This window comes from Drosophila mojavensis, unplaced genomic scaffold (genome assembly GCF_018153725.1).
Source record: "Drosophila mojavensis isolate 15081-1352.22 unplaced genomic scaffold, ASM1815372v1 contig_136, whole genome shotgun sequence".
NCBI lineage: Eukaryota > Metazoa > Arthropoda > Insecta > Diptera > Drosophilidae > Drosophila > Drosophila mojavensis.
Genome location: NW_025318667.1, coordinates 31,095,665 through 31,117,555, shown reverse-complemented (window position 1 = coordinate 31,117,555; position 21,891 = coordinate 31,095,665). Strand labels below are relative to the sequence as shown.

General features: G+C 43.5%; 2 protein-coding genes across 2 annotated transcripts; both read left to right on the top strand.

Moving 5' to 3' along the window:
* The first annotated feature begins 2,199 nt into the window (after positions 1 to 2,199).
* Positions 2,200 to 3,413, top strand: LOC116804734. Its single transcript, XM_032733413.2, has 3 exons — positions 2,200 to 2,289; positions 2,358 to 2,844; positions 2,912 to 3,413. Exons 2-3 carry the CDS (start codon positions 2,629 to 2,631, stop codon positions 3,332 to 3,334), a joined length of 639 nt encoding a protein of 212 aa, XP_032589304.2. The 5' UTR covers positions 2,200 to 2,289; positions 2,358 to 2,628; the 3' UTR covers positions 3,335 to 3,413.
* Positions 3,414 to 6,354: 2,941 nt separating this feature from the next.
* LOC6586281 (sentrin-specific protease 8) lies at positions 6,355 to 7,489 on the top strand. The gene has a single exon (XM_002011864.4). It carries the CDS (start codon positions 6,463 to 6,465, stop codon positions 7,249 to 7,251), a length of 789 nt encoding a protein of 262 aa, XP_002011900.1. The 5' UTR covers positions 6,355 to 6,462; the 3' UTR covers positions 7,252 to 7,489.
* The last annotated feature ends 14,402 nt before the right edge of the window (positions 7,490 to 21,891 follow it).

Sequence of the window (21,891 nt, the reverse complement as noted above, 5' to 3'; positions counted from 1 at the left end):
AATACTTTTGTCATCCATTGTATGTATGTATGTATTTGCATGCACACAAAGATCATTTCTGTTAGTTTTTTAGTCAAACTGTCTTTTGCTGAGAGTCTTTGTATAAGCGAAAATCGTGTTACTCTTTACGCGACACTCATTTGAGATCGTCACACCAATCAGTCAATGCGAAGCGTTTGACCTAAACCGATTCAAAACAAAACAAAGAGAGCCGCTCATAGCGAGATTGTGTCTGCACAATCTTTTCGGTTATGTTATGAAGCAGAGCATATTCGAAAAAACGATCAATCATCATTTGCAAGCTATGATAAAAAATTAAGAAAGATTATAATTATTTGTCATGCACCTTGGACGATATTATCGTCCACTATCGAGATATTGAACCATCGATAGTTCAGTCGCTCGATAGTGCCCGACCATCGATAGTGACGATAGTGCCATCGATAGTTTGGCACCTCTAGTGTGGATGCATGTGTATGTATGCATAAAAGAAATGAAGAATGACTAGAATATCAGCTTGAAACACTGTCAAAAGACACAGTAGGTTTCGCAAAGAGCAGTTCCGTTACTTTCAATCAGGGACCGCAAATAAGTGTTACGCATTTAAAAAAATTTAGGCTCAAAAGTATTCCCAAAAAGAGAGGAAAACACACATAAGGACATTTTTTTATGGCGAGTTCAAAAAAAGGATAAACTTTTATTGGTAATTTTTTATAAAAAAAATTATTTTTAATTATTAAAATTGATTTTTATGATAAAAATCAAAAATAATTATTACAAAACAATTTTATATAACAATCAAATCATAAGTCTTATATTTGATTTTTATTATAAAAATCAAAAATAAGACTTATGATTTGATTTTTATTTTAAAAATTGAATTGATATATCTCTTGAAGTAAAGGAGCTAGATCATATATCGGCATATATATATGATCTACGCATTATTACCTTTCAGATGATATATAATATGTATGTAAATATGTACATGTATACGTACATATACATTAATTATATACTTAGACGCTTTCCCAGGGCACTTGCGCTGTGCACTTGCTCGTACCTATTCAGCAGATAATGTGAGGGGGAGACAGATGCAGATAAAGCATAATCACTGTACATACATATGTTTATATGTATATATACGTATTATTGTCACCTTTCCCTGCTCCCATAGATAAAAAATTTACTTAAAAATATCCTAAAACTTTGAATTCTAGAAAAAAATTAATTTTTTAAGAGAAAAAAAAAACTAAGCTAAATGGGCCGTTTGGCCCACTGTGCAACGGGGAGAACCGTTAAAAATCTATTTTTAGAATTCGATTTGCGATAAGAAGTGGTTAACGCAGCATCGTTAAGCTTTTTGTGTGCATTGTTTCTTTTATAATTTGGTGATTGATTGCAATGGGTCGTAAACGTGATGCTATTGTCCGCGAGTTTTTTTGTTTTAAAGTGGAGGAAAATGTTACGGATTGCAAAATTTGCAAGCGTTCCTTCAAGGGCAATTACTTCACTAATTTGAAGAGACATCTTCAGGAGTGCCATGCCGATGAGTACATGTCTGAGTTGAGCCAAGACACAAGTGAACCTCAGGAGAAGAAAACGAAATTTTCTATTTCTATGTCGACAAGCGAGGTTAAGAAAGCGTGCGTGCAATTGGTGACAGATGAAAAAGTGCCATTCTCCCTTTTTGATTCTGCACCTTTTAAGGCGCTGACACTCCAAATTTTTAGTGGGTTGAAGATGAGCCCCATTACGTCACGGAATGTTATGAATCACGTCGCGGAGAAATATGAGCTCGAGAAGTCCGTTTTAAGAGATCGACTTCAAAGCAAGATGCTATCGCTCAAAATTGACATTGCTTCTCGACATTCCAAAGGCATTCTGGGTGTAAACGTCCAGTATTATAGAAATAATGCCATTGAAGTGAAGACATTGGGCATAATTGAGCTGCAGCGCCAACACACAGGGCTCAATTTGAGCATAGAAATTGAAAATATTTTGGCAGAGTTTTCGATTTCAAAGCAGCAATTATATACAATCACTTCAGACAATGGCAGAAATGTCGTAAAGGCAATTGATTGCTTGAACGAAGACCTCGAAAATGTGCTCAGTGCTGATATCGAAAATGAGCAGCTGATGGACAGCATAAATGTTTTTTCGATCTCAACAATTCGATGTTCACTCCTTGCAATTAGCCGTAAAAGATTTTTTTAACAATGATGCAAGGGATGCAACTGTTGCAAGTGCGAGAAAACTTGTAAAAGCTTTGCGCACACCGACGTTCAGGTAAACATACAAATTAACGATTTTTAAATATACCAATGAATAATTTTCCTCTTGTATACTGAATTTAGACTAGCAATTTCAACTACAGCGCTACCTCTGCCTGTCATTGATGTGCCCACCAGATGGAGTTCAACTTTTGAAATGCTAAGAAGTGTATGCATATACGAGGAGTTCATCCGGTAACACTTGCCTGAAAACCTTCAGCTTTCAAAGAAGCAATGGGCTGACATCAAAGTTCTATTGTCTGTGCTGGAGCCGATATCAGAAGCCACTAAAAAGTTGCAAAGCGAACAGCTTTTTTTTGGGGACTTCTACAAGCTTTTCCTAGAAACAAAATTAATGATAAAGTCTATGGTTAGCAACATCCATAGTGAGGATCTAGCCAAAAGCTTGGAGAAGCGGGAAGAAATACTGACAACAAATGAGGTGATTCTCTCGTCAATTTATTTGGATCCCCGAATTCGGCGGATTCTTCTGAAGAATCCACTTCAGCTGGCGGCAGCCAAAAATCATTTGGTAGGATTGATGCGCCAAATACTTGCGCTAAATAAAAAAGTGAGACTAATAACTCCTTCCATATTTAAAAGCAATTACTAATTACCTTTTTTGCTTTTATTATCAGGACAGCCAAACAATTGATATAGATACTTCGCCAGAAGCCTCACAGGCAACGTCGACTCAACCGGACGATGGCCTTGAAATAACATCCCAAAGCACATGTTCATTTTTAAACGCCTATTTGAACTCTATTGAGGTTGCGTCTGACTGTGAAGAGTCTGAGGAAGAGGACGAACCGGAACTCAAATTGGATATAACGGAGATTTATGGATATTCCCCAAAGCCAATAGATTTAAACGTGGATATTATGTGCTATTGGGAGGACAAAAAGTTCACATATCCACGATTGTACCGTCTTGCCAAGATAGTTCACTCGGTGCCTGCCATGCAGGTTTCGGTGGAAAGGGCATTTTCTGCGCTTAAGCTTGTGCTGACAGACAGTGCAGACTCTATAAAAAAAATAATGTTCTTAAAACTAAATAAATAGTAAACTTATACCAAGTGTTATATCTATGGGAGCAGGGAAAGGTGACAATAATACGTATATATACATATAAACATATGTATGTACAGTGATTATGCTTTATCTGCATCTGTCTCCCCCTCACATTATCTGCTGAATAGGTACGAGCAAGTGCACAGCGCAAGTGCCCTGGGAAAGCGTCTAAGTATATAATTAATGTATATGTACGTATACATGTACATATTTACATACATATTATATATCATCTGAAAGGTAATAATGCGTAGATCATATATATATGCCGATATATGATCTAGCTCCTTTACTTCAAGAGATATATCAATTCAATTTTTAAAATAAAAATTAAATCATAAGTCTTATTTTTGATTTTTATAATAAAAATCAAATATAAGACTTATGATTTGATTTTTATATAAAATTGTTTTGTAATAATTATTTTTGATTTTTATCATAAAAATCAATTTTAATTATTAAAAATATTTTTTTTTTAATTTATCAAAAAATAATAATTATTTTTTAATTTTTTCCTATAAAAGTTATAATCGTTACGGTCCCTGCTTTCAATGTTAACTAACAGCTCTCTTGTGACGTCACATTTTCAGATTGTGTTCTGTTATCCTAGCGAAGCTTGGCGGCAATGTTGCCAAATCAGCTTTTTTCCCGTCAAATCTGGCTTTTTTGAAAATCCAATTGCGTGAAAAATTACAAAATCGCGGGCAGTGGGAATTCTGGATTTTTAAAAAACTAATTTGTTTTTTTCCGCTTTTTTCTTTACTGATCAATTTATCATAATTTTTAGCGATTTATCGTATGTAGAAGTGTTTGTCATTGCAATTGAATTAAAACTAAAGAGTTCATTAGGTAAATTTCCTATGAATGAACCAATCGAGTGGAACTAACTAAACTAAAATATGATTTATATTTTATTCAATATAACTTATTTGAGCAATAATATCGAACTTGAAATTCTCTAACAGTGCTTATAAAGCAATTAACAGTGTAAAACTTTACAGATACGACTTGCCACGGTTGAAGAAATGCAGCCATGACTTCTAGTTACTAAAAATATATTTAAATATCAATCAAATTAAAGCAAAAACCATCAGCTTTTTTGTCCGATTTTTTTTTCACAAAATTTTAGCTTTTTTTAAGTATCTTCCCACTAAAAACAGCATTTTTTGCTGAACAAAAGTTGGCAACACTGCTTGGCGGGCACTTCAGCAGACATCCACCAAGTGGTCCAAACCAACCAAAATTTTGTATATACATATAAGCAAATTTCAATAGTAAATAGCGTAAAAATGGTCAATTACTAATTTTATTACCATACATAAAGAATCTAAGTATATAATGGAATGAACTGGGAGGCCTCTCGAAACCAGCAATGATATGGCTAAAATGGCCAATACATCAGCAGGAATGGTTGATAAACATAGTGAACTGAGCTTTCGCCATAAATAATGTTTATTTATGCCAATTTACGTACACATTCAAATATAGTACACGTTAAAGCTGCATCAATACAGGTAATAAAGGTGCTGCTCACATCTGCTGTCATGTCAGAAACATCCGGTAGAATGAAATAAATTTTGTGTATTAATTACAAAATCGATAACTGATGAAGCCTAGGAAACATATAATAAAAACTAACAATGCTGCGTATCTTCTATGGCCATCAGATCCGTAATATAATGAATGAAATTAGTACATATGATGATGCAGATTGATGGGAAATTCATAATACGTAGTAGTAATTATTTACTTTTACAATCAATAACTGCCCAGAATATACAAATGACCAAAAACCTATATATTGTCCGAGTTGTGAATTTATATAGAATTTGTGATTAGCCGCCCAGCTTATTTTATTTTGTTTACTAGTTTTAAGACAGAAAAGTCTCAAATAGCTTCATTTTCATACAATTTAAAGCGCGAGCGCAGCTTGTTCTGAAATAATGACGTCATAATGTCAAATCAGCTGTTCGCTTTGCGTAAATTACTATCACACAATCGTCGTCTCTTATGCACATTTTTTTCTGCGCAGAAAAAATTTCTTCTACATGTCTTATCTATGTGTTGTTTGGGCAATGCTCATATTTAGTTTTTTTTTCTTTTTTTTTTTCTGTAATTTATGTACCTATTTATTAGTCGATTATTCCATTATAGATTCAAATCTATCGGATCAATATTTGATCTATCCTAAAGAGCTTTGCAAACAGCTGACATGATTTTAAGTCTGGCAACACTATTTCGTCAAGCTTATTCAACTTAAAGTTGGCTGCGACGATCATCAAGTTTTTTGGCTATCCAACTGCGTACAAAATACAAAAAGAAAGCTCAAGGTAAGGAACAAAAAATAATGCTTGCGAAAATTGCGAATTAAACCTTAATTTATTATAGTTATTAATTTATTATAGTTATTATGGATGCGGAATTTGCTGTGCATATGGATGAAAATGGCAATGCTGCCTATGGCTTTTCTGAGGGACTTGCTTTGATCGGTATTTGCGGCTCATTCAAATACAATGGCGTAGTCTATCTATTGGCTCTTTGGGAGGGCGACGATATGCCAGAGGCAGTGCCAGCTCTCGTTTTAGGTGACATATACCCCATGAGGGTGATTGACTACTTCGAGAGTATTACATTTTTCCCTGAAATTTAATTTGTTTATAAAATAATGTTAATAATCATTCATTAAGCTGATGAAAGACTAAAGAAAAAACCTTACATATTGTAATTGAATCAATACATTTTACGTAAATTTTGTATACATATGTTATTTATGCCTTGCTTTTATTGAACATTGGAGGGAGAAACAAATATGAAAATTACTAATAGTAAATCACATAAAAAAGATGGAAAGAGAGAAAGAGCTGAGGGAGGCAACTATTATCCATCACAAAGTGCATCACATATTGATAACTACCTGTGCTTGGTTTCTCCCTTGATGGGTTACCCTCGCTACAGTTGATCAGAGATCGAGTAGGCTCTGAGTATATGTACGTATATGATTTTGTAGGCATTTGGCTTCATTCACATTGTGGACCCTGTCGTTGGCAGACATACATATACAGAAATCGACATACACATTGTTACAAAACATAATATGTTCTAAGCTTGGATCACACAAGATGTCCAAGAGCAAAAAGAAAATTAAAAAAAAGACGACTAAGAAACCAGGTAGTTCACCTCGTCGACTGCAAGTAGCAAAGTCAAGTGTCGATGTTGACTACGTGCGCAAGTGTCAACTGAATAAGGATGTTTCGGGTAAGCCGAGTGTTGCACTGCGATTTCAGGAGATATCACTGCGCCACTCGGACGTGCAGCTACTGCAGGGACCGTATGCTCTGAATGAGCACGTGATTGGCTTTTATTGTGCATATTTGCAGAGCCGACGTTACAAGGCGCAGTCTGAGCTGCACTTCCTGACGCCCGCGATGGCCTACAGCATGCGCCATCTAAAGGGTCGTGAGCGCCGGCGCCTAGCACAAGGGATGCAGCTGGACAGCAAGCTGTTCGTCTTTGTACCGCTGGTCGAGGGGTCACACTGGTCGCTGCTTTTGATGGCCCGACCTGATCGCAAGTTCTACTATTTCGACTCTGAAGATAACCGCAATTTGAAGCTGGCGCACACGGTCATCGAGCACCTGCGGGACACACTGAGCGCCGAGGACTTCTCTCTTACACTGGGCCGCTGCCTACAGCAGGGCACTGATCACGATCACGACTCCGGCCTCCATTTCATGTGCATGACCGACAACCTGGCTGACTATATTTCTCGCTGCGGCTATGCCACCAGCACACTGCTCGTCTCCGTGCAGGAGGTGCGTGCCAAGCGCTCCTCGCTGTTGCATCTCATCCGGACCCTGGGCGGCATTCTGCCAATATCCAGCACCAAGCCCTCATCCATGGAATTATGAGTTCCTATTACATATTTTCAATAACAATAAATACAGAATGTGGAGGAGAACCAATGCACTCAAGCGCTGCAACGTTCCTTAGGTATTTTTTTTCAAACAGTTCGACAGGCAAAAGTCTCATGCAATTGTTATGAGCAAGGAAAGCTCAATTTACGTATGTATGTATTTCATTGCGATGAGAACTACAAATTTTTAAAAGTCGAAAAAAAGAAGAATAAATTGCTGTGCTAATTAATGAGCGTATGTCTTCAATCAGTTAACAAACACGTACCAATTTACAAAGATTTAGCGAAAGGCACGCCTGAATCTTTTGCATGGCGTAGGCAACTACATATTTAGGGATGGTATTATGAATGCGGGTATGTGTTGAAGTATCCTAAAAGAAACCCTCTCCATTCCTGATAAAATGAGTATCCAAAACGAGGACTTTATTTTCCAGTAAGACAACGACCCGAAACATACTGCATAGAAAATGAGAATGTGAGTGTTGTACATGTAAAACAACGGAATACTTCACCATAAAGTCACATGTCAACCCCATCGAGAATTTGTGACCCCAAAGACCATTATACAAAATAAGGGCTTGCATACTAAGTAGGATTAATTTTAGCATATAGATTTAAGATAACAAGTTGAACGAATACACTTGACTATGATGGTGTTTAGTTGCGTATTGATCTTTATTCTTCTGAGCCCGGGTTTATATACCCAGACTCATGCATATTTTCAACCCTTAAATCTAGTGCTTATATTGCTGAGTGTGTAAGGCTCAGCATTGGTCTATTGAATACTCTTATCTTATCGCTGAGGTTTTAAGGCCTAGCGTTCGTCTCTTACATAATCTGACTCTGGGGTTGCAAGGGATAGTGTCCATTTGTCTATTTATAGAGTCCGTACGTGTGACCCTTATCTTTTCCCAGCGTACTACCTGCTAGTCGTTGAGTGCGTCGGAGGCATGTATACGATCTTCGTATATTCATATGTTCATGCCTGAACACAAGTTGAATAATCGAATACTTTTATGACTGACTGTACACTCTTACATGAAAGTGTGTTCTCATTTTATATACATAGTAAATTCTGGTGAATAATCAAATAGGGTTGCACGCATTGACTGCAGTGTGGACTTACTATGGGAAATTAACTGCTTACCCCTCTAACGCTCAAAAGTGTCTTCAGACACTTATTTTATTATTTAATTTAGAAAAAAACTTGGAGCTTTTTGGCCATTCAAATAGTTTTTGATCGTTAATAAATCACACCACAATATTTAGAAAAAAGCTTTAAAAAGCTCTCCAAACCTTTTAACGCTACTTTGTTTCTTAATAAACACAAAACATGTGTTTTTTCGCGCATGTAATTTGATCTGCTGCATGTAGTGTTTTGCGGAAATTTAAATAAAAAATCTATAAAAGCAATCCAGCTCAATATTTATACTCATTCACGAAAGTGAATCAATATATTGGTTTTGTGCAATGTCCGTCTTGCTGTCCGTCCGTCCGTCTGGCCGTATGAACGCAATCTATTTCGGCGCTATTGAAGCTAGTGACTTGAAATTTGGAACACACACTCGTGTATATCTCCGATTTATAAAGTTATAAAGTGTTAAAGTTTTCCCGATCCGCCCACTAGGGGCGTGGCAAATCGGAAAATGCATTTTCCGATATACCAGAAATCATTTTTGTTGAAAAGCTAGAAAGCTGAAATTTGGTATGTGGGTCCGCGTCGACCACCTTAGATCACGAGCTATGGCGGATATGAGCGTGGCAAATCGGATACAACTGTATCTCCAAGAGTTTTACAGCTAGAGCGCTGCACGTCAGCTAATGTTATGATTCTATAAAGTCTAAAGATAAAATTACAAGTCTACGTCCATTAGGGGCGTGGCAAATGGGACCTGAAGATATAGTGATTTTTTATTAAATTCTGCTATATTTTAGACACTATTGATGCCAGAGACCTCAAATTTTGTATATATACTCAGGCTGATCACCCAAGACCAAAAAGTTTTGTCAGCTAATGTTATAATTCTATAAAGTCCAAAGGCAAAAATTTATGTCCCCGCCCATTAGGGGCGTGGCAAATCGGACCTGAAAATATAGTGATTTTTTAAATTCTGCTATATTTTGGACACTATTTATGCTAGAGATCTGAAATTTTGTATATATACTTGGGTTGATCACCCAAGTCCAACGAGCTATGGTAGATATATGTCCGCCCACAGGGGGCGTGGCAAACTTAACTACTAAATTGTTGATGGGATGTGAATGAGTATTCCTCAGTCGGTAACGGCCGACTGCAACGTTCTTACTTGTTTTTTGTTGAAAGGTATGTTTACTTACAGCTAAAATTCATTTACAAAAAAATGTAAATATGTAAAAAATGTATAATGTAACTTAAAAACAGTGATAAGTGTCTTGAGACACTTTTGGGGCTCCAAGCAACTTGTTTTTGCCTGCAGCTACGCCACAACTGCTTGCAATTTTGTGTGTACATTTATTTATTCTAGGGATTCTCTTACTAGAAAGTGGCATATTATAAAGAAACCGGGTTCGATTCAAGTTATCCGATTTAACTCATGAACAGTTATTAGAATTGTTTGAGACAGTCCCTTCCGATGGAGAAATGTCGGACATTGAGTCAAGTGACGACGACGAAGATCATCTAAATGTGGTAGAAACTCTTATGGCTGCTGTAGAGAATGTTAGCACAATATCATTTGCTTGCAATGATGACGAAAATGGGCAAAATAATGACCAACAGCCTGAGCCTGTTAGGAAGTCCCTAAAAAGACCACGATTGCCACTACCAACTACTGAAGGTATAGTAGGCGTGGCTTTGCCATCTTGTGGTGGCTTTACTGGTACTGGTAAGAAGGCAACATTGCGATATGTTATTATATATTATGTGATTAGTTAACTAATATCTTATAGGTATTGAATCAATAGCAAAGGAGCCGAGCAAAATTATGTGGCGTCAGAAATCTATGCAGTTGCATGTGAACAACGTTGCTTTTGAAGGCGACTCTTCGTTGCCAGTTGAAATAATGAAGCTCAAAACTCCTTTAGAGATATTTTGTTATTTTTTTGATTCCAAAATCATGGGCATGATAGTCGAAGAAACCACACGCACAGCTCTAGTGGAGAATATAACAACAAGATTCCAAATCCACATTGAAGATGTTCATCATTACATCGGAATTTTGATATATATGTCAATATATCACTACCCGAGTATGAGAAGCTACTGGGGAAAAATGCCTTTGGACCCATTGAATCCAGTATGAACCGCACAAAATTGGAAGCAATTAAACAGCCCCTGTCATTGCGCAATGAAAGCCAGCGGGTCAAAAAGGGTCAACCAGACATTGATCCATTGTTTCGCACTAGAAGCTTTGTCGATTATCTTAATCAAAGATTTGACTCAGTGCCAAAACAACCACGCCTTTGTGTTGATGACTTACGACAATATATGCCCAATAAGCCACATAAATGGGGTATTAGCTGTTCGTTTTGTGTGATTCATATGGCTATGCATACCGATTCGAAATATATAGCGGAGCAGGCGATAATATTGTATTACCTGGTCACCCAAATGTTGGTGCTTCGGCCAACGTAGTAGTACGTTTGACCAAAACAGCACATCGTGTACTTCGACAATTTTTATACCTCTTTGCCTCTAATGGTATATTTGTGAGCAAAGGGCATTTATAGCCTTGGCACAGTGCGTGCAAAGAGGTTTCTCGACTGAGTTCGTAGGCACGTCATACGGAATCGAAGTCAGTAATGTACTTTGGAAGGACAGAATCCTTGATTTGTTTAACGTGACGTGTACCCCGATGGGGGTTTACAACCACGGTACTCGCATGTGCCACATATGTGACACATAGTACAGCGGGTGAAAACAATGCGTCCACCAAGGCCCCTAAAAGAACTCTTTTAGCTACCAACTCGAATTGTGCTGTCGGACACAATTCCCTCTTGGGTCGAGGCGAGGCCTATCATAACCTCTGCTGACTACGGGTACAGCTTCCGGCTGTGGTCCAAATACACATTGGACCCAGCAGCTGTGCTCCAACTATAGTGGAGACACAGCGGGTAACACCACAGCCACCACGATACTCCCACTAAAGGGGGCCAACCTCACTGGGCTAGCCTCGAACACTAGCCCATCCCGTGGTTCAAATTTCAAATCTGTTACAATTTGCAGCTTTGATCGGCTGAATGCAGTCCGCGACTACTGCCCAATTTGGTTTCCGTCAACCAGGAGCTGGGTTAGCACCGGCGGCACCTCCGAAGAGATAACCTACCAGATTAAGGCTCTGGTCCGCCCTTCGACGCCTCCAAAATTGGATTTGTCTTCCAGATTAAGGCTCTGGTCAGCCCTTCGACGCCTCCAGAATTGGATTTGTCTTCCAGATTAAGGCTCTGGTCAGCCCTTCGACTCTCTCCGAGAAGAGAGTCTGCCAGATTGAGGCTCTGGTCGGCCTTTCGACTGATCCCGAAGGACTTCGTCTCCCAAATTTAAGGACTTTGGTCCGACCCTCGCAGATAATTCTACTACCAGTTTTGACTAACGTCAGTCCGGCACTGGCCTGCCAGGTCCCACGCCATTAATCAGCATGCGTCGCCTGCTGAAGACTGTGCGAGCATAGTCTTCAAGCAGTTGCATGCTCTCCGCCTCCATCAAGGTCCTCTCCATGGTCCAGTCACCGGATTCCGACTGCTGGATCCTAAGTCCTTGCAGATCCCGCACATCCGCATAGAGGGGGCAGGCACACAATACGTGTAGCCAGTCCTCCAGGGGATGGCCACATAGGCATCCAGCAGTCTCGCTAAGACCGCGCGCATGCAGAAAAGCATTCAACGAGCCATGACTGAAATCGGGGCGGCTGTATACGAAGCTAACATCCGGGATGAACCTATGCGCAACACGGCCGTGTTCGCTGTCATCCTTTGGACCCATTGAATCCAGTATGAACCGCACAAAATTGGAAGCAATTAAACAGCCCCTGTCATTGCGCAATGAAAGCCAGCGGGTCAAAAAGGGTCAACCAGACATTGATCCATTGTTTCGCACTAGAAGCTTTGTCGATTATCTTAATCAAAGATTTGACTCAGTGCCAAAACAACCACGCCTTTGTGTTGATGACTTACGACAATATATGCCCAATAAGCCACATAAATGGGGTATTAGCTGTTCGTTTTGTGTGATTCATATGGCTATGCATACCGATTCGAAATATATAGCGGAGCAGGCGATAATATTGTATTACCTGGTCACCCAAATGTTGGTGCTTCGGCCAACGTAGTAGTACGTTTGACCAAAACAGCACATCGTGTACTTCGACAATTTTTATACCTCTTTGCCTCTAATGGTATATTTGTGAGCAAAGGGCATTTATAGCCTTGGCACAGTGCGTGCAAAGAGGTTTCTCGACTGAGTTCGTAGGCACGTCATACGGAATCGAAGTCAGTAATGTACTTTGGAAGGACAGAATCCTTGATTTGTTTAACGTGACGTGTACCCCGATGGGGGTTTACAACCACGGTACTCGCATGTGCCACATATGTGACACATAGTACAGCGGGTGAAAACAATGCGTCCACCAAGGCCCCTAAAAGAACTCTTTTAGCTACCAACTCGAATTGTGCTGTCGGACACAATTCCCTCTTGGGTCGAGGCGAGGCCTATCATAACCTCTGCTGACTACGGGTACAGCTTCCGGCTGTGGTCCAAATACACATTGGACCCAGCAGCTGTGCTCCAACTATAGTGGAGACACAGCGGGTAACACCACAGCCACCACGATACTCCCACTAAAGGGGGCCAACCTCACTGGGCTAGCCTCGAACACTAGCCCATCCCGTGGTTCAAATTTCAAATCTGTTACAATTTGCAGCTTTGATCGGCTGAATGCAGTCCGCGACTACTGCCCAATTTGGTTTCCGTCAACCAGGAGCTGGGTTAGCACCGGCGGCACCTCCGAAGAGATAACCTACCAGATTAAGGCTCTGGTCCGCCCTTCGACGCCTCCAAAATTGGATTTGTCTTCCAGATTAAGGCTCTGGTCAGCCCTTCGACGCCTCCAAATTGGATTTGTCTTCCAGATTGAGGCTCTGGTCAGCCCTTCGACGCCTCCAGAATTGGATTTGTCTTCCAGATTAAGGCTCTGGTCAGCCCTTCGACGCCTCCAAATTGGATTTGTCTTCCAGATTAAGGCTCTGGTCAGCCCTTCGACGCCTCCAGAATTGGATTTGTCTTCCAGATTAAGGCTCTGGTCAGCCCTTCGACGCCTCCAGAATTGGATTTGTCTTCCAGATTAAGGCTCTGGTCAGCCCTTCGACTCTCTCCGAGAAGAGAGTCTGCCAGATTGAGGCTCTGGTCGGCCTTTCGACTGATCCCGAAGGACTTCGTCTCCCAAATTTAAGGACTTTGGTCCGACCCTCGCAGATAATTCTACTACCAGTTTTGACTAACGTCAGTCCGGCACTGGCCTGCCAGGTCCCACGCCATTAATCAGCATGCGTCGCCTGCTGAAGACTGTGCGAGCATAGTCTTCAAGCAGTTGCATGCTCTCCGCCTCCATCAAGGTCCTCTCCATGGTCCAGTCACCGGATTCCGACTGCTGGATCCTAAGTCCTTGCAGATCCCGCACATCCGCATAGAGGGGGCAGGCACACAATACGTGTAGCCAGTCCTCCAGGGGATGGCCACATAGGCATCCAGCAGTCTCGCTAAGACCGCGCGCATGCAGAAAAGCATTCAACGAGCCATGACCAGTTATGAGGAAACTGGTCGGCATCGTGAAACTGAAATCGGGGCGGCTGTATACGAAGCTAACATCCGGGATGAACCTATGCGCAACACGGCCGTGTTCGCTGTCATCCCACCGGATCTGCCATTCACGCAACAAGCGTTCGTCCAGCAAGGCTCTCCTCATAGTACGATCAAGGGTCGAAACGTCTTGACCGTAGAGCCAATCGCCCTCTATCATCGGGTAGCTCCTCTTCAGCTTGAACTGCATAGCGTTGCGCGTCGCAACAAGGTCCAGCGGTGGGGCTCCAGCCAGCACTTCAAGGGCATCTGTAGATACCGTTCGACACGTAGGCAAACATCCAATCAGGATGATGCGATGGCAGGACTTGAGCGACCTCCTGGCGCCGACTAGTCTCATCACCACCGTGTACCACACCGAAGCACCAAATATTGCACAAGGCACCATGAGTCCGGCATATATCCTTCGCCGTGCGCGCGGACTGAGTCCCCAGTCAACGCGTAGCACACGGGTCAGGGCTCCGACGACTCCGGCCAGCCGATCGCGTAGAGATGCGATATGCGGGAGAAAACTCAACCGCTCGCCAGCCGTGATGCCAAGGTAACGGTATTGCGTCACATACCGTAGGTTTGCTCCTGCAAATCTGACGGCGGGATGTCTGCCGGCTGACAGCTTTCCCTTAAGGAGCATCGTCACAGTCTTCGTTGCCGAGACTGAGACGCCTACCTCTATGCCCCATCCTCCAACTATCTCCATTAGCTGGGCGCCTGTGAGCTCCAGTTGGGATCTGGAATTCCCTTCGACGAGCAGCAGCAGATCGTCAGCGTATGCACTGAAAGTGCAATGCGCTTCAAGGCGGCGCAGGAGCACATCCATCAAGATGTTCCATATGAATGGACCACTGATGGACCCCTGCGGGCAGCCACGTGAGACATTCACATTAGCTTCGCCAAAGCTGCTGACGATGCTAGCTTTCCGGTCCGAAAAGAAGCTGCACCAGATCCCAATTTCCCTGCATCCTAGACCCGATAGTCGGCGTAACGCTGCATCCCATTCGACATGGTCGAATGCTCCTTTGAAGTCGATGAAGACTCCGAGCACATATCGGGCCGGACTGGCCTCGACACTGCTCAGGACATGCCTCCAGGCATCCTCCATGCAGCGTCCGGGCCGAAAGCCGAATTGCCATCGACTCTCGTCCGTGAGCACCTCCTTCACACGGTTCACCATGATCCCTTCCAGCACTTTGCCAAAGACAGGCAGTAGGCAGATGCCTTGATAGGACGCTGGATCACTCCTGTCCTTGTCGAGGCCTTTGAGGAGCGCAACCACACGTGGGCGCTTCCACTCAAGTGGAAAATATCCATCTGCCAGGCAGCGGGAATACAACGCTGTCATGTGCTCCGGGATGGCGCGCCAGGCCGCTTTGACCATACCCCCAGGGATGCCATCTAAGCCAGGTGAGCGCCTGCTGCGAACTCTGGCGATGCACATCTCCACCTCGAAAGTTTCGAGGGCTGAGGGTACTTCGCGAGGAACGACAATGTCCACTGGCCTCTCCGCAGCTGGGAAAAAACTGCGGAGCAGGACATTCGCGCAATCGTGCCAGGTTACGTACTGCTCATTGTTCCAGCGAAGGCAACCGAAATCGGTGCGCGTCTTGCGGCCATGGCAGATCTTGTAGACAGATCCCCATGGGTCATCCTGATGCTCGCCGACATATCTCCTCCAATCCTCCTCTTTCGCCTTAAGCATCATCCTCTCGAATTCCTTTCGGGTGATCCTGAAATACGAGGCAAGGGCACTGGCACTCTCACTTTGCGTGCGGCGCGCATGCTGGAGCCTTCGCCGGGCTCTCCTGAGCGCACGGCGTGCGTCCGTGAGGGCGGCATTCCACCAGCCCACACGGCGTCTGGCTCGCGGTTGTCGACGCCCAAACAAAGTGTCGCTCACCTGATGGATCAGGGAGCGCAGTGCAGCCACTTGTCCATCTGATGTCATAAGACGAAAGCTCTCCAGGGGGATTTCCATCGATGCAGTCCTCAACTCATCACAAAAACGCCGCCAGTCAGCATTCTGGAGTTGCCACGAGGGCACAGGAGCAAAGCTCTCAACTGTGCTTTCCGGATCAAGCGTCACCACAACAGTGATGATGTTGTGGTCGCTTAAATCCCACTCGCTTACACTCCAGTCATACGTAGCCCACGTGAACGCTGAATCACTGACGATTGTCACGTCAATATCGCTCCTCGCCCTGCGATTATCGAACGTGTATACTCTGCTGCGGACATTCAGCACGCCGGCTCGACTGCCCTGAACCCAGTCAGCTAGCAGCTCACCCCGCTGCCTGTTCAAGTAGCCCCGAGAGCGCTCGGGTAGCTTACTGAACCACAGGGGGGATACTGCGTTCGCATCAAGGCCATATATGACAGGCGTGCGGCTGGCTAGCAGCAGCACCGCATCCATGTACAGCAGGTACGGCTCCAGCTCTGCGTTGAATTGGCAGTACTCCGTGTAATCGAGCCAATCTTTCCTGACACACTCACGCATACGCCAAACTCTGTGATGAGTGACGAGACAGGCATGCAGACGACCTCCAGGTCGTCTACGACAATTGCAGCTTTATTGCGACGGTCGGAGAAAACTCGCATGCCTGCCGGCAATCCGGTGATCCTTCCTCCACGGTCAACGTATGGTTCTTGCAGCAATGCGAACATCGCCCCAGAGTTCCTCATCCGGACCCCTAGGTCGACAACGGCAGCTCTGCTGTGACCGCAGTTAGCCTGAATGATGCTAAACATTGTTAATGTTTAGCAGCCACCCTGGCGAGCACACGTCCGTAAATCGGGCAGGTCTCTGAGAGCATATGATGCCCCGCGGGTAAACCCTTAAAGCTACAGTTCCTGCAATGCACAGGATTCCTGCAACCCGAGACACGATGCCCCGATTGTCCGCATCGCTTACAAGTCTGCTCCTTCATCCGACACATGGCTACTTTATGATCAAAACTGAAACATCTAAAGCAGGCATATGTCGGGGTCAGTGGATGCCATCGGAAAGAAAACCACTCCACGTAGATTCTCTTCGAATCCTCCAAGATGTCCAGCGCCTTGCGTTCCATTTCCAGGATGATGTTGACCGTGGGTCCATCTTCACTGCTCCAGGGCTTCGAGGCTATCTTGACCGACTTCTCGAACGCTGCATTGGAGCAGTGTCCGAAGAAGTGGTTCTTATATAGCCCTTCCATGAATTGCTTCAGCGAGATGCTGCAATCCACGTAGATCACATTTATCCTGGGCCTGGGTGCTGCGTTCTCTTTAACATCGAGACCGACTTCCTTGAACTTCGGGTTCGCAAGAACCCTCCGTATCTCGCCAGCAGATGGCGTGCGAATGACCGCACCGCCACGCATCAGCTCACGCACCTCGTGAACACGAACACCGAGAGCGGGCGCAACCTCCTTTCGGACACGCTCAGCGACTTGCTGGGGCGTCTCCTCCGGGTTGTTGGACGTCACGATCGCTGACCACGTCTCCGCAATTTTGCGGGCCCGAGGAAGAGCGACCGGAGCAGCGACTGCAGTTGCAGTAACAGCAGCGTAGGAAGCGGCTGGGGCAGCACTCGTTTGGGGAGCAGTGGCCTAAGGGCGAGTCCTAACCATGGTCTCCAGTTCCTTCATCCTACCATACATCTCCAGGATTAACTCCTGGAACTTGGCAGCGTTGTCCAGCACGCTGAGCGCAACAGCGCCAGGCACGTTGTCGGCAACAACGGCTCTCCGGAGCTCTCTTTCAATGGCCAACATGCGTTGTACCATCGAGTTTGAGCTCGCGGTACCAACTCCAGCCGGCACCGAGCTCACGGAGCGGGCGCTAGCAGCAGCAGCGGCAGCGGACGTCGACGGCGCCTCCAGTGGGGCCGGATTCCGGGCAGCATGGGCAGAAGCGGCGGGGGCAGCAGCTAAAATAGCCTCCATGGCAGGGATGGCAGTGGGGGCAGCAGCGTTGGCAGCGGCGTTGGCAGCGGTGGGGGCAGCGGAAACAGCAGAGGCAACGATGGCTGCAGTGGCAACCAGCGACGCATCGCTCTCATCCGCAGAGCTGTCCACGTGGACTCGCAGCTTTCGCGGCGGCGAGTCCGTTGGCGGCGGCATGGCTGCGGCGTCGCCCGCGTGTCGAAGATGGTTCTTCGATCCGCGGCCACGCTTCTTCTTGGAGTTCGACCGCGTCGAACTCCCACTACTCGCCTCAGAGTCCATCCCTGGACGCTAGGCAACACAAAAACACTGATACCAGAAAGTATTTTTTTTTTTTTTTTTTTTTTTTATTATTCAAACAGGCTTTTTACTACCTAATTGGCAGCTTAACAAGTTGAACATAAAGACACAATTATTTACAGTACACACTACAGAAATTTCATAACAATAACAATAAATATCAACAAACAATAACAATTTTTACGTAAATCACATGCAATTTGACTTGATACATATTTATAGGAACCTCGCAGGGAGGTCCTGTGGATGGCACTTCTTCAGTCTTCTTTTTCTGATACCAGAAAGTATGTAGTGATTTTAAACTGTCCACGAAAGTATGCAACACTTTTTGTTAAAGCGCAAGAGTTCGTCACTTCTGATTGGCTAGCCAATCAGAAACGCGTAGCGGTAAGACGCTCACAGACGCACTAACACAAACGCGGCAAAAGATCGCTTATCGCGAAATGCTCGAAATAAGCGACTTTAACGCGCGTTCGACGTATTTTATTGGCTTTTTTTTTTTTATTATTTTTTTTTATTTTTATACTATTTAAACAGGCTTTTTACTACCTAATTGGCAGCTTAACAAGTTGAACATAAAGACACAATTATTTACAGTACACACTACAGAAATTTCATAACAATAACAATATAACAATTAACAAAAACATCAAACAAACAATAACAATTTTTACGTAAATCACATGCAATTTGACTTGATACATTTTTATAGGAACCTCGCAGGGAGGTCCTGTGGATGGCACTTCTTCAGTCTCCTTTTTCTGGCTGCTTTCTTAAGTCTTCTTGCCAAAGGGTTTTGGTGGCCTTCGAGTCTTGCAAGGTAGCTAGCAGCTACCTTTTGCATAACGTCTCCAACTTTGGGGACCCTGAGATCTTTTTCAATGTCCCTGGTACGCATATACCAGGGAGCATTGCAAATTTGCCGGAGGATTTTTGCTTGTGCAACTCTTATTTTATTGAGATTTGTTTTTGCCGCAATCCCATAGATTTGAAGCGCATATCTCCATATGGAGCTGAGTATTGCTTTATAAATTGTCACTTTATTGTATAGTGACAATTTATTGGCCGGCTTAAGAAGCCATGACATCTTTGCGCTTTTAGACAAAACAGACTTTTTGACCATAGTGGTGTGCATATTAAATGTAAGCCTTCTGTCTAACACTACGCCCAGATATTTGTGGCTTCTTTTGTGCGGTAGTGTTGAACCCTGCATGCTAATGCGACCACAGTTAAAAGGCCTTGTGGTAAACGTAACGTTTGCGCATTTGCTCCCGTTAATTCCAATGTTCCATTTGCACGCCCAGTCTTCAAAACTGCTCACATACTGCTGCAATGACTCTGTAGCTTTATTGATGCAGGTACTACTTGTCAGTACGTCTGTATCGTCGGCATACGTGGCTATCAGTACATTGTTCCGGTTTACTCCTGTGATGTCGCTATGTGAGGGCATATCGGCTGTGAACAGAGTATAAAAGGTAGGGCCGAGAACGCTACGTTGAGGCACGCCTGCACATATTGGTCTTTTTGACGATTTAATACCATCAACATCAACCCTAAAGCTTCTATCTCGCAGAAAGCTGCTGACAATCTGGTACAATTGTGGAGTGAGAACGCTTCTAAGTTTGAATAGTAGTCCGTCATGCCAGACTCTGTCAAACGCTTGCCTTATGTCCATAAAGACAGCAACTGCATACTTCTTGTGTTCAAAAGCGTACAGGATAAAATTGACCACACGGTGAAGCTGCTCCGGAGTACCATGACCTCTCCTGAATCCAAATTGCCAGTTTGGGATTCTTTGTTTGACTGCTTCAAGTTGCAGGATCCGGTCTTTCGGCCATCTTTCCTAAGGCAGGAAGAAGACTTATTGGCCTATACCCATCTACGTCACTAGGACTCTTCCCAGGCTTTGGGATCATTTTTATTTGCGCTGTCTTCCAGATGTTTGGGAAGTGTCCCAGCCTGAGCATACTGTTTAGGATCAGCACTATAAATAGGAGAGCTTTTTTGGGTAGGAGCTTCAGTGTTCTGTTATCCAGCTTATCCTCTCCAGGAGATTTTTTAACCCTCAGATTTTTAATAATATTTACTTAAAACGACTTGTGAGCTTCCAAAGGGAGTAGTTGGAAGACGCATCCGGGCCAGCATTTTCCAGCATTTGATCGATACTGCATTGCTTGATTCTAGCGAGTACTTTTTGTACGCGATTGGAGATTCTTTTATAAATTTGGTGGACGCGTATATCTCCCGTTCTCACATACTCTTTCCTCAGCCTTCTCTTCATTCGCAATAAAGCAGCAGCATTTGGGGGCAGCATATCCATATGATGCTGTCTTGTATGACGTACATATTCTGGGGTCGCGTATGATGCAGCCAAAAATATGTTTCGCATAAACAGTGTAATCGCATCTTCTACGTCAGCCGCGCTATCTATTTGAGTGTTTAGATGAATTCTGCTCTCTAAGTTTGTCCTAAATTCATTAATGTGAGCTCCAGGTGCAAGACTGTATTGCCTCATTGGTCTAAGCTGTGGTGATTGATGCAAAGTCGCTACGACCGGCAAATGATCCGACGAAAGCTCATGATGCAGCTGGACAGATAGCTTGTTAGTGGCGAACCCATTATATATGAAAAAGTCGATTGCAGAGGGAGTAAGCAGGGTGTTGAATGAATAAAAAGTTGGTTTTCCGGTTGCTAGGACTTGCCAAGTACCACTTGCGATGGCCTCTTGCAGCCGTTTTCCACGATAACAACTCCGCGAATTTCCCCACCATTGGTGTTTTGCATTAAAGTCTCCTCCTGCAATGAACCGGTTTCCCAGGGACTGAAGTAGTACCTTAAAATCATTTTCACTCCAGGGCTCGTTAGGAGGAAGATAGATTGATGATATTATGACGCTTCCGATGTTTGTCATCAAACTCAAACTAGCCGATTGAATATTATTATTTGAAATGGGTTCAGTGATGTCATGAACAATGTTAGATTTTATCAGCACAGCAGATCCGCCTTTCGCTGTACCACTGGGGTGATTTGCGTAGTATTGGTTGTATCCAGGTGTATAAATTTTAAGGCCTGGGCGCATGTGTGTCTCCGTGACCAACATCACATCAATTGATTTAGCATCAAGGAAAAGTCTCAGCTCGTCATTGCTTTTAACCAATCCTCTTGTGTTCCACAATCCGATTTTTAAACTCGAATTGATCATTTTAAAATGAGCTTCTGAACCAGGACACGAAAGGCTTTGTTTGCTTCCATTGTTTCCTGGATAAGTTTGAACATTTGATCCATTCTTGAATTTAGATCTGATATTGCCTTTTCTAAAAGGATAAATTTGCTGTCGTATTCTCGGTCATCAGCATTGTCATTCGACCTAGACACTTGTGTTCTGGTAATATTTTGCTGATTTACTTTGGGCCTGAAGTTATCCGCATAAGAAAAGCCTGAACAGTGGCGTTTGAAATAAACTGCGCTCTAGAATTCTGAATGTCTGCATGATTGTTATTGTTTGGAAGTCCATGTTTGGGCAATCTTGCATCAGGCTTTAGCTTTTTGCTTAGCTTGACTCTGACTGTGCAGCTTTTAAAGCTGG